The following is a 13207-nucleotide window of genomic DNA, read 5'->3' as shown; positions in this document are numbered from 1 at the left end:
AGTGTTCCCTTGTTTCCAAGAAGGCAAACGGCATTTTGGGCTGTATAAGTAGGAGCATTGCCAGCAGATCGAAGGATGTGATCATTCCCCTCTGTTCGGCATTGGTGAGGCCTCATCTGGAGTACTGTGTCCAGTTTTGGGCCCTACACTACAAGAAGGATGTGGAAAAACTGGAAAGCATCCAGCGGAGGGCAACAAAAAAGATTAGGGGACTGGAACACATGACTTATGAGAAGAGGCTGAGAGAACTGGGATTGTTTAATCTGCAGAAGAAAAGAATGAGGGGGGATTTGATAGATGCTTTCAACTACCTGAAAGGGGGTTCCAAAGAGGATGGATCTAGACCAGGTGCGGGCAGACTTTTTGGCCTGAGGGCAGCATCAGGTTTCGAAAATTGTATGGAGGTCCGGTTAGGGGAGGCTGTGCGTCCCAGAACAGTCAGGTGTGGCCTTGCCCCTGCCTCCTATCACCCCCTGCTTTTTGCTCCCTGACGCCCCCCCTGGGACTCCTGCCCCATCCAACCCCCTCTGTTCCCTGTCAGCCCCCCCCGGTACCTCTGCCCCATCCGCCCTGCCCCCCAACTCATTGTCCCCTGACCACTCCATCCAACTCCCCCTCTCATTCCTGACTGCCCCCCCAGGACCTCCGCCGCATCAAACCCCCCTGTTCCCCGCCCTCTGACCACTCCAACCCCTATCCACTCCCCCGCCCCCTGACCACCACCCCGAACTCCCCTGCCCCCTAGCCAACCCTCTATCTAGAACACCCCCTACTCCCTCCCCCTCACCACGCTGCCTGGAGCACCGGTGGCCGGGTTCTGCAGCCCCCCCACCCGGAGCATTGCGCCGACAGTGCATTGAGGGAAGGGGAGCAGCGGGTGAGGGGCTGGGGATGAGCCTCCTGGGCCAGGAGCTGGGCAGGAGGGTCCCGAAGGCTGGATGTGGCCCTCAAGCCGTAGTTTTGCCCACCTCTGATCTAGACTGTTCTCAGTGGTAGCAGATGACAGAACATGGAGTAATGGTCTCAAGTTGCAGTGGGGGAGGTTTAGGTTGGATATTGGGAAAAAATTTTTCACTACAAGGGTGATGAAGCACTGGAATACGTTACCTAGGGAGGTAGCTGTCAGCTTGGGGGTGCAGTGCCCTGCTTGCTTTGAGCCAGACCCAAGTCTGAACCATGTCCCACAAAAGCTGCTCCTGTCTCTAACACTCAGATGCCCAGCTCCCAATGGGGTCCAAAGCCCAAATAAATTCGTTTTACCCTGTATAAAGCTTATACAGCATAAACTCATAAATTGTTTGCTCTCTATAATGTTGAAAGAGAGATACGCACAGCTGTTCCCCCCCCCCCCCGCTATTAATACATAGTCTGGGTTAATTAATAAGTAAAAAGTGATTTTATTAAATACAAAAAGTAGGATTTAAGTGGTTTCAAGTAATAACAGACAGAACAAAGTGAATTACGAAGCAAAATAAAATGAAACACTGAAGTCTAAACCTAATACAGAAAGAAAGTGATTACAAATGGAATCTCACCCTCAGAGGTGTTTCAGTCAGCTTCCTTTTACAGACTAGTCTCCTTCTAGTCTGGGTCCAGCAATCTCTCACACCCCCGTGGTTACTGTCCTTTATTCCAGTTTCTTTCAGGTATCCTTTGGGCATGAAGAGGCTATCTCTTGATCCAGCTGAAGACAAAATGGAGGGGTCTCCCAGGGGTTTAAATAGACTCTCTCTTGTGGGTGGACAGCCCTCCCCTGTGTAGAATCCCAGCTACAAGATGGAGTTTTGGGGTCACATGGGCAAGTCACATGTCCATGCATGACTCAAAACTTACAGGTAGCAGACATGGTTCACATGCTACCTTGAATGGCCTCATGTAGACTTCTTATGTAGATTGGAGCCTTCCAAGATCCATTATCTGTTAAGTGTTTCTTGATTAGAAAGGAATTTGCAAGTTAAGTGCCGAAAGAAGCTGGCCAAATGCCTTACTAAGGCTACTTAACATCAAACAAGTACACAGCCAATATTCGTATACAACTTTGAATACAAAAATGATACATGCATTCAAATAGGATGAATATATTCAGTAGATCTGGTTTAGACCCTGCTAAACCCAGGGTTGTGAGTTCAATCCTTGAGGGGGCCATTTAGGGATTTGGAGCAAAAAAAATTGGGGATTGGTCCTGCTTTGAGCAGGGGGTTGGACTAGATGATCTCCTGAGGTCCCTTCCACCTCCGATATTCTATGATTGGATCATAACCTTTGCAGAGATGTCACATGACATATGTAACAAAGCATATGCCAGTTATGTCATAGTTACATGCCTAAGCATATTTCCATAAAGCCTTATGGGGTGCACCCTCACACTGGAGCCGGGACTTGATCTTGCCAGAGGCCTAAGAGGGCAGCAGAGAGAAGTGTTTCACATAAGCCACGTACCCCTGAGCGCCTTCCCTATACAGAGGGGTCTGCGTCTGCTGCAAGCCATTCGCGGGGGCGGCAGCCCATGGAACCAGCCCCTCACTTTTCTCACCCTGGAGCCCAGGACCCCAGAGCAGCGGCCCGGCGGCCACAGCCCCCCCCGCCGGGACCCGCCGCCCCCCCCAGAGCAGCGGCCCGGCGGCCCCCCCCAGAGCAGCGGCCCGGCGGCCCCCCCCCAGAACCCGCCGCCCCCCCCAGAGCAGCGGCCCGGCGGCCCCCCCCAGGACCCGCCGCCCCCCCCCAGAGCAGCGGCCCGGCGGCCCCCCCCCAGGACCCGCCGCCCCCCCCAGAGCAGCGGCCCGGCGGCCCCCCCCCAGGACCCGCCGCCCCCCCCACAGCAGCGGCCCGGCGGCCCCCCCCCAGGACCCGCCGCCTCCCCCCACAGCACCGGCCCGGCGGCCCCCCCCCCAGTACCCGCCGCCCCCCCCAGAGCAGCGGCCCGGCGGCCCCCCCAGTACCCGCCGCCCCCCCCAGAGCAGCGGCCCGGCGGCCCCCCCCCCCAGTACCCGCCGCCCCCCCCAGAGCAGCGGCCCGGCGGCCCCCCCCAGAACCCGCCGCCCCCCCCCCAGGACCAGGCCTCTCCGCCTTGCCCGCGCCCGGGAGCTGCCAGCTCTGGCTGGGCGACAGAACCGTCACTCCCCGCGGAGGCCGGGCGGCCCGGGAGCCCGCCTTTCTCCTCACAGCGCCTCCCCCGCGGCCGGATCGCCCGGCTCGAGGCCCGTCGGCGGGAGCCCGCCCCTCCGCCGGCCACGCCCCTCACGCCGCGGACGCTGCTCGCGCGGGGTGTCGACGTCACCCGTTCACGTGCGGTCGCTCCATGTCGTCACCGCGTCGGCGCAGCCCCCACCTGGGCCCGAGAGCCAGGAGCCAGGCGCGCAGCCAAGGAGCCGCCCGGCCGGGCTGAGCGGGGCCGCGCACCGGCGCGCGACGGGCCGCAGCCAGCGGGCGGCCAGGTACCAGGCGGAGCAGCGGGCGCGCGCGCGGCGCGAGGGGGGCTCCCGGCGGGCCCGCGCGGCAGAGGCGCCGGGCGCGCGCTCAACGTCCGTGTCGCGGGGGGCCCGGCCGCGTCCGAGCCGCTCCCTCGCTCCGCAGGCGGCGCCCGGCGCGGAGCGCAGCGCGATGGCCCCGCGGCTGCAGCTGGAGAAGGCGGCCTGGCGCTGGACCGAGACCGTGCCGCCCGAGGAGGTGACGCAGGAGCACATCGAGGCGGCCTATCGCGTCGGGCTGGAGCCCTGCCAGCGCGGCGTGTGCAGGTACCGCCCCCCCGCCCGGGGCAGGCCCGGCCCGGCCCGGCCCGCCCCGCCCGGCCCGCCTGGGCCGCGCTCTCCCGGCTCCGGGCGGCCCGGCTGCGATGGCGGGCTCGGCGCGGGGCTGGCCCGTCCCCGGCGGCGCCCACGTGACCCCCGCCGGCGGCCCCGGGCCGAGCCCGAGCCGAGCCCGCAGCAGAGCCCGGGGCGCTACACGCCGCCCAAGCGCTCTGCCGCCCGCTCGCCCCTCGGGCTGTAGCGGCCGCAGAGAGCAGCGAAGCCCGGGCACCGTTCCGGTGCCTTGCAGCGTCTTGCCGGACGCCGGGCCGTGGGCCTGGTGCGAACCAGCCTCTTCCGACGGATTTACCGGAACGGCTGCTTCCCCCTCCGCTGGGGAGGGCTTTTGTCTACAGACACTTCTGGGAAAACTCACGGTCCCCAGCAGTAAATGCTTTGAGGCAGACATACGCCACTAACGCACCCAGTCTACTCAGCATGTTAAAATACCCGCCTGCCCCCAATGGGCTCTCGGTGCCTGCTGAACAAGTGACGGCATCAAGCCCTTTCCACCGTCTCCGGCTTGTCACCCTGCTACGAGCGAGCTGAAGTTGTACGTAGCTGGCCGAGGTATAGGAGCACTGTCCAGAGCAATCAGGCAGCATCGCTGTGAGCTGTAAATTGCCTTTGTAAAGCCAAATGAAAATGCCCTTTGTGGAGAAAGTGGTATTTCTGCTCATTTCAACAACTAAAACGAGGATTTTGTTCGGGAGAGTTGTACTGAGATTAACACTAACCAGTACCTCCAAGCCTGTTCTGTAAAAACCAGAACCTGTTGGTCATAAATTAAAGAACACCTACTATTACTAAAGAAAACTTCTCAAGTTACTTCTGAGTGCTCTTTATTCTGTTTGCTGTTGCCCTTTGTTTTGCAAATAAAAATAATTTGGTTCACCTTGTCCGCTGCCTGTTTATGCACTAATTACAAATGGCAAGCGTATTGTCTATAATTTAGTGTTTTCATAACTGTTTTTGTAGAAGAAACTGCAGAGGAAACCCAAACTGTTTGGTTGGGATTGGTGAACATGTTTGGTTAGGAGAAATTGATGAAAATAGCTTTCACAACATTGATGACCCAAACTCTGAACGGAGGAAAAAGGTAAAAGAAACTCTTCTTTTGTCATTCAGACTGTAGCTCTAGTTTTGCAAATGCTTTCTACTTATGTGAGGAAAGTTTATATATCTGCTTACGTGTTTGTAGGTTAAGGGCCTATATAGAAGAACCCTCTTCTTCAAAGAATACTATATTGACTGGATTCCCATTACTGGGTTTTAGCTCCCGAGTATGGGTCTGGAATTCCCTTAGCATTCAAAGATTTGAGGCACTAGTTGTTCATTCCCCATCTGAGACCAGCTCTGAATGCCTCAGTGCATTCAATTTCATTTCCTTGATGAGCAGAATGCAATGAATTCTCTGCATTCTAACAATAAGAGGCATCCAAAGAAATCGCCAGAAGAGAATTAGAAGTTCAAAATGTTATGTGCTTCCCTCCAGAGTTAAGAAACAGGACAGGGAAGTGTGTTAGTATAATTAGAGTCAGATGATATCTGCAGATAAGCAGAATTACAGATGAACAATTGTCTATTTAATGACACCATGTTGATTGGACACGTGCTGTTGGAGACTAAGAAGTTGGAAGGAAAACTCCAGAAATCTGTAGAGTCTCAGCACCAATAGCTAGTTACAAACTCAGCTAAAAGCAGTAGTGTAGAAAGAGCCTAACTGACACTCAGTTTTATCAGTCTGCTCCTTTTAAATAGGAATTAATTCATATCATGTTTTCTGTTAGAACGCCTTTGTAGGCCTAACGAACCTTGGAGCCACATGCTACGTGAACACTTTCTTGCAGATGTGGTTTCTTAACTTAGAACTTCGGCAAGCGCTTTACTTGTGTCCAAGCACCTGCAGTGAATATGTAACTGGTGAAGGCATCCCTAAAGACAGAGGTTAGTGGAAGGTCACAGCATCTCTTAAGCCTGTGTCTTGTTATAAGCAAAAGTTGCTTTAATTATCTGAGCAAAGAGAGAAGTTTAATGTATTCGAATGAGCTACTCTGAAATTTTGTGAACCTGATGGTGTGAAGTCATTTTCTGCTTTATAAAGTGAAACATGGTAAACCATATTAAGTGACTAGAGAGGGAAAAATTAGAAGAAATATTAATTCTCATGTTTCAGGACATTATTTTACCGCTAGATGACTGGGAATAGGAAGAAGATTCCACCCATAGGCATATTTCATGCGAGAACTTCAGTCCCACATAAGGAAATTATGTAGAAAAATCTGGCATTGGCCACTGTTGGTGCTAGAATTATGTACTAGATAGATTGTTCACACTAGATTAGACCAGTGGCCCATGTTCTTTGTTTGGCGTGCTATAGGTGTGCTTTGCAGTTAATGTGGCTTAACGGTATGCTGCTTTCTGTTTTACACCATGGAATACTGCATTGTAATATCTGTTTTACCATGCTGCTTAAAAGTACTCTTGCAGCTGGTATTTCACATCAGATAAAATACATTTTTGGCCATTTTTGGTAAGGTGTTACTTTTAGCCCATCACTTCATTTGTTGGAGGAGGTACTCGGAAGATAGGGTATTTTGAAAGCAACAAAATATTGTGGAAAACCTCAAGTGTACAACATAACAGAATTTAATATTAACTAATAGCCTTAGGGCCTTCTCCCCCTACTGAACGTTGGCTGTGGGAAAGGCAGTGCAGTCTAAAATGGGAAAATCTGTCTTCTTTAGAACTGATTTTTCTGATTCTTAATTTTAACCACTTTAGAGCTCATGACGATTTATAATGTGAGCTGTAAACAAGAACAGCTTGTTTTGGCCATCAAGATGTGTATTTAAAAAAGTTTCTTCCATTGACTAACAAAAAGTAAATTATTCTACTTGGAACGACTTTAATTTTCTCTTGTATTGTTTTGAGAAAAACTGTAACTTGCTGATCACTAACTTGGGCATTTTTTTTTCCAATAGATTATGAACCCCAGACAATTTGTGAACATCTTCAGTATTTGTTTGCTTTGTTACAGAACAGTAATAGACGATATATTGATCCCTCCGGGTTTGTTAAAGCACTAGGTTTGGATACAGGACAACAACAGGTAGTCTTGAGGTTTTTATATTTGATGAACTTTCCTTTTGAACAAATTGGGCATGGTGGAACGTTTATCCTGTAACAGAGCATAAAAGCCTATTGACTGGATTGTCAGTAGGTGTAAATTGGCATTGTTTGGTAGATTTCATTGTAGCTGTGCTGATTTACACCTTGAGGAGCCGGCCTTAGATTTAAAATGAAAAAACTGATTAAAATCATACTGGCTTGCTTGCTTGTGCTTTTACTTTTCTGTTGCTTGACTAGAACTATCATGTAAACAGAAGTAACTTGTATTTGTGTGCTGAGACACTGCAAAGCAGTGTCATGGTGGGTCTCAAAGAGGTATGAGAAACCCTGGAGCCACACTTGGGTGATTGTTTTTTCCTAGAGATCATCTAATGCATCTGAGGATGCTGAGGGAGTTGGCTGATATGATTGCAGAGCCATTGGCCATTATCTTTGAAAACTCGTGGCGATCTTGGGGGTCCCAGATGATTGGAAAAAGGCAAATATAGTGCCCATCTTCATAAAGGGGAAGAAGGAGAATCCGGGGAACTACAGCCTCACCTCAGTCCCTGGAAAAATCATGGAGCAGGTCATCGAGAAATCCATTTTGAAGCACTTGGAGAGGAAGGTGATCAGGAACAGTCAGCATGGATTCACCAAGGGCAAGTCAGCCTAACCAACCTGATTGCCTTCTATGATGAGATAACTGGCTCTTTGGATATGGGGAAAGTGGTGGACTTACCTTGACTTCAGCGAAGCTTTTGATACGGTTTCCCACAGTATTCTTGCCAGCAAGTTAAAGAAGTATGGCTTGGATGAATGGACTGTAAGGTGAATAGAAAGCTGGCTAGATTCTCAGGCTCAATGGGTAGTGATCAATAGCTCAATGTCTAGTAGGCAGCAGGTATCAAGTGGAGTGCTCCAGGAGTCTGTCCTGGGGCCGGTTTTGTTCAAAATCTTCATTAATGATCTGGATAATGGGATGGATTGCATCCTCAGCAAGTTCGCGTTTGACTCTAAACTGGGGGGAGAGGAAGATATGCTGGAGGGTAGGGATGGGATACAGAGGGACCTAGACAAATTAGAGGATTGGGCCAAAAGATATTCTGATGCGGTTCAACAAGGACAAGTGCAGAGTCCTGCACTTAGGATGGAAGAATCCCATGCCCTGCTACAGGCTGGGGACTGACTGGCTAAGCGGCAGTTCTGCAGAAAAGGACCTAGGGGTTACAGTGGATGAGAAGCTGGATATGAGTCAAAAGTGTTCCCTTGTTGCCAAGAAGGCTAACAGCATACTGAGCTGTATTAGTAGGAGCATTGCCAGGAGATCAAGGGAAGTGATTACTTCCTTCTATTCGGCACTGGTGAGGCCACACCTGGAGTATTGCATCCAGTTTGGTCCCCCCCACTACAGAAGGGATGTGGACAAATTGGAGAGAGTCCAGCGGAGGGCAACGAAAATGATCAGGCGATTGGGGCATATGACTTATGAGGAGAGGCTGAGGGCTTATTTAGTCTGCAGAAGAGAAGCGTGAGGGGGGATTTGATAGCAGCTTTCAACTACCGAAGGGGGGTTCCAGAGAGGATGGAGCTCAGCTGTTCTGGTGGTGGCAGATAACAGAACAAGGAGTAATGGTCTCAGGTTGCAGTGTGGGAGGTCTAGGTTGGATATTTCACGAGGAGGGTGGTGAAGCACTGGGATGGGTTCCCTAGGGAGGTGATGGAATCTCCATCCTTCGAGGTTTTTAAGGCTTGGTTTGACAAAGCCCTGGCTGGGATGATTTAGTTGCAGTTGGATTATAATGATTATATGAAGTGGAAATCCATCAACCTCATCAAAAAACTCTGAGATTCAGACAGACCTCACCTTCCTCTCCAAGTGCAAACAGATGGACATCATTCCAGATGGACTGAAGGTAAAAAAAAAAAATCCATTGCAATTGACATACTTCACTGACTGTGGAGAGAGATTGTGCCACACGTTCTCAGAGAAACTGAGGAACCCCCTGATCAGCATCCTGTACAGCAGACAGGAGAAGATCAAGAATGAGCTCGCAAAACTGGAGACTCTCATTCAAAACCAACCTTCCACATAAACTGCCATGTGGGTGGACTTTACAAAAATGAGACAAGCCATTTACAATGCAGACTTCACTTCTCTACAGAGGAAAAAGGACAGTAAACTATCTAAACTCCTACATGCCACAGGGAGCTACAACAGTGGTACCCTTAACCCACCCAACAATATTGTTAATCTGTCCAACCACACATTTAGCCTGGCAGAAGAGACTGTCCTATCTCGGGGACTCTCTTTCTGCCCCACCACCCCCATGAACATGATACAGTTCTGCGATGATCTGGAAGCCTACTTTTGACGTCTCTGACTCAAGGAATATTTTCAGTACACCACTGAACAGCGCACTGACCCACAGGGACCCTCCTACCAACACTAAAACAAGAAGAATTCTGCGTGGGCCCGTCCTGATGATCAAAACAACAGACTGTGGACTTCTACAAAGAGTGCATCCGCAGATGTACACAGGTTGAAATTGTAAATAAACAGCATCACTTGCCCAATAACCTCAGCCGTACAGAACACAATATAATCCACAGCCTCAAAAACAACTCTGACATTATAATCAAAGGGACTGACAAAGGAGGTGTTGTAGTCATAATGAACAGGTCGGATTATGAACAGGAGGCTGCCAGGCTCCAACACCACATTCTACACGCCGCTATCCTGTGACCGCACTGAGGGTTACCAAAAGAAACTACACCATCTGCTCATGAAACTCCCTGCTACGGCACGGGAACAAGTCTACACGGACACACCCCCAGAGCCCCGACCAGGGGTATTCTATCTACTACCCAAGATCCATAAACCTGGAAATCCTGGACGCCCCATCATCTCAGGCATCAGCACTCTTACAGCAGGATTTTCTGGCTATTTAGACTCTCTGCTCAGACCCTATGCTACCAGCATTCCTAGCTATCTTCAAGACACCACCAACTTCCTGAGGCAACTACAATGTGTTGGTGATCTTCCTGAAAACACCATCCTGGCCACCATGTATGTAGAAGCTCTTTACACCAATATTCCACACAAGGATGGGCTACAAGCTGTCAGGAACGGTATCCCTGTTGAGGCCACAGCACACATGATGGCTGAGCTTTTTGACTTTGTCCTCACCCACAACCATTTCAGATTTGGGGACAATTTGTACCTTGAACTCAGCGGCACTGCATTGCGTACCCACATAGCCCCACAGAATGCCAACATTCTTGTGGCTGACTTAGAACAACACTTCCCCAGCTCTCGTCCCCTAGTGCCCCTCCTCTAGTTGCGCTGCATTGATGACATCTTCATCATCTGGACCCACAGGAAGGAGGCCCTTGAAAAATTCCACCTGGATTTCAACAATTTCCACCCCAACATCAACAGCAACCTGGACCAGTCCACACAAGAGATCCACTTCCTGGACGCTATAGTGCAAATAAGCGATGGTCACATAAACACCATCCTTATTGGAAACCTATTGACTGCTATACTTACCTGAATACCTCCAGCTTCCATCCAGGACACATCACACGATCCATTGTCTACAGACAAGCGCTAAGATACAACCGAATTTGCTCCAATCCCTCAGACAGAGACAAACACCTACAAGATCTTTATCAAGCACTTTTACAACTACAATACCACCATAGGGAAGTGAGGAAACAGACTGACAGAGCAAGACAGGTACCCAGAAATCACCTACTACAGGACAGGTCAATAACAGAACAGAAAAATAACAGAACAGCACTGGCCCTAACATATAGCCCCCAGCTAAAACCTGATCATCAATGACCTACAACCTATCCTGGAAAACAATCCCACACTCTCACAGACCTTGGGAGGCAGGCCAGTGCTCGCTTACAGACAGCCCCCCAACCCGAAGCAAATACTCACCAGCAACTACACACCACACCACAGAAACACTAACCCAGGAAGCAGTCCCTGTAGCAAACCTTGTTGCCTACTCTGTCCCAATATCTACTCTAGCGACACCATCAGAGGACCCAACCACATAAGTCACACCATCAGGGGCTCATTCACCTGCACGTCTACTAATGTGATATACGCCATCATGTGTCAGCAATGCCCCTCTGCCATGTACATTCGTCAAATCAGACGGTCCCTAAGTAAAAGAATAAATGGACACAAATCGGACATCAGGAATGGTAACATACAAAAGCCAGTCGGAGAACACTTCAGTCTCCCTGGACATTCTACAACAGATTTAAAAGTAGCCATACTTCAGAAACAGACTTCAAAGAGAAACTGCAGAGCTACAATTCATTTGCAAATTTAACACCCTTAATTTGGGCTTGAATGGGGACTGGGAGTGGCTGGCTCACTACAAAAGCAACTTTCCCTCTCTTGGTATTGACACCTTCCCATCAGGGATTGGGAGTGGACCACATCCAACCCGATTGAATTGGCCCTGTCATCACTGGTCCTCCACTTGTAAGGTAACTTCCTTCTCTTCATGTGTCACTATAATAACGTCTGCATCTGTAATTTTCACTCCGTGCATCTGAAGAAGTGGGTTTTTTACCCACGAAAGCTTATGCCCAAATAAATTTGTTAGTCCTTAAGGTGCCACCAGACTCCTCGTTGTTTTTGTGGATACAGACTAACACAGCTACCCCTCTGATACTTGACTTCTTATTTATTTTCTCCACGCCAGTCAAGACTCGATAGACCTCCATCATATCCCCTCTTACTCGTCTCTTTTCTTAGCTGAAAAGTCTGTCTTTTTAATCTCTCCTCACACAGAAGCTGTTCCATGTCTTTAGCAAAGGATACTCCATTCCCTAACAAAGGAAGATTAATACACTTTAAACTACTGTGTGCTGTTTTTACAACATAAGCAGTGCTCTGAAAAAGCCTGTCAGTCAAATATTTGTTTCAGTATTCTTGTGGGGAAAAAATTGGCTCACAATGTGGAGTTAGAAAGTGAGAATAATGGGATTTATATCATAAATGAGCCACTCCTGTTGTTCAGTCGCACATTGCAGTCCAGAAATCAAACACTTCTTAGCTACCAGCACTGTACCATTTCATTCATGCTGGTATTCTCATGCTAGGTGTCTTACGTTCCCTTTACTCAAGTTCAATTTTTTCTTAGCCCTCTTAACTTGTATTTTTCTATTCATCATGCTCCTTAGTACACTTCCATGTAATTTGGTATGTGGGTCTCCATCACGGACATAATTCAGTAAATTAGAGAGGTAGGTTCTGACTCCACTTTTGAGTTGCAGTATATTACCAAGTATTGCTGTTTTGTTCTAGGATGCCCAGGAATTTTCAAAGCTATTCATGTCACTGCTAGAGGATACTTTGTCTAAACAAAAAAATCCAGATGTACGGAACATTGTTCAAAAGCAGTTTTGCGGAGAGTATGCATATGTCACTGTGTAAGTAGTTGCTTTAATTCTCCAGTGGTGCTTTCTTGCTCAGTGTGTTTGCCTATTCTTCTGGTCACCTTCCTACAAATATTGAAGACTTTTTTTTGGTGGGGGAGAGGAGGGCATGAGTGGGAAGGAGCCATTCTTTTTTAATCTTTAGCAGAAGGGAAGGTGACTTTTGTTAAATTATTTTTAAACTAAAAAATGTTTTCAGTGTGTGTTAAAATCTTGAGTTTCTTAAAAATAAGACTGTTTGCATAATTTTTAACATTCTACAGTTTATCTATTTTTCTGTAATTCATCCTTTAGTAAAGGAAAGTAACTCACAAATAAATAGCCATCTGAATTATTTAATTATGTGGATTAATTCCCCATATCTAGAACATGTGGTATTATGGTGCCCCAATGCTTGTTTTGTTTCCCAGTAGTGGAATTGTAAATTATGTTTGAAACATAGCATAAAGATCAGTTGTAAATGGGCATTTCTTTACTTCCTGCTGGATGCTCTCTTCTCTCTGTATGACGTCCTCTTCTGTGACCCGTGTAATCTTGGAAACAGAGTGTTGGAGATAATTTAATCCATTCTCTCCTGGTTTAACAATCAGAGGAAGAACTTCAGCAGTAAAGTTTTCTGGTGGTTAAATGACTGACACTTTAAGACGTGTACTGATCTATTTAAATTTATTTTTAATTCTAGCTGTAACCAGTGTGGCAGGGAGTCCAAACTCATATCGAAATTTTATGAACTGGAGTTAAATATCCAAGGGCACAAGCAGTTGACAGACTGTATCACAGAATTTCTTAAGGTACCAATTCCTATGGAATCCTACTGTTTCTGTAGCACCCACAAAGCATTA

The 13207-nt window shown here is 48.7% G+C and overlaps 1 protein-coding gene across 2 annotated transcripts in view; it reads left to right on the top strand.

The window, feature by feature from the left end:
* Positions 1–3051: 3051 nt before the first annotated feature.
* The window catches only part of USP48 (ubiquitin specific peptidase 48), a 59723-nt gene continuing 49567 nt past the window's right edge, over positions 3052–13207 (top strand). For both annotated transcript variants that reach the window (XM_084651837.1, XM_084651836.1), the window contains exons 1-6: positions 3052–3734; positions 4764–4884; positions 5576–5732; positions 6770–6897; positions 12235–12359; positions 13048–13156. In XM_084651837.1, the coding sequence (XP_084507963.1) occupies positions 3601–3734; positions 4764–4884; positions 5576–5732; positions 6770–6897; positions 12235–12359; positions 13048–13156 (774 nt within the window). In that variant the 5' untranslated portion in view covers positions 3052–3600. The remainder of the gene's footprint in view (positions 3735–4763; positions 4885–5575; positions 5733–6769; positions 6898–12234; positions 12360–13047; positions 13157–13207) is intronic.

This window comes from Lepidochelys olivacea (assembly GCF_965140295.1).
Source record: "Lepidochelys olivacea isolate rLepOli2 genome assembly, chromosome: 18".
NCBI lineage: Eukaryota > Metazoa > Chordata > Testudines > Cheloniidae > Lepidochelys > Lepidochelys olivacea.
This window is presented reverse-complemented; position numbering and strand designations above follow the sequence as displayed.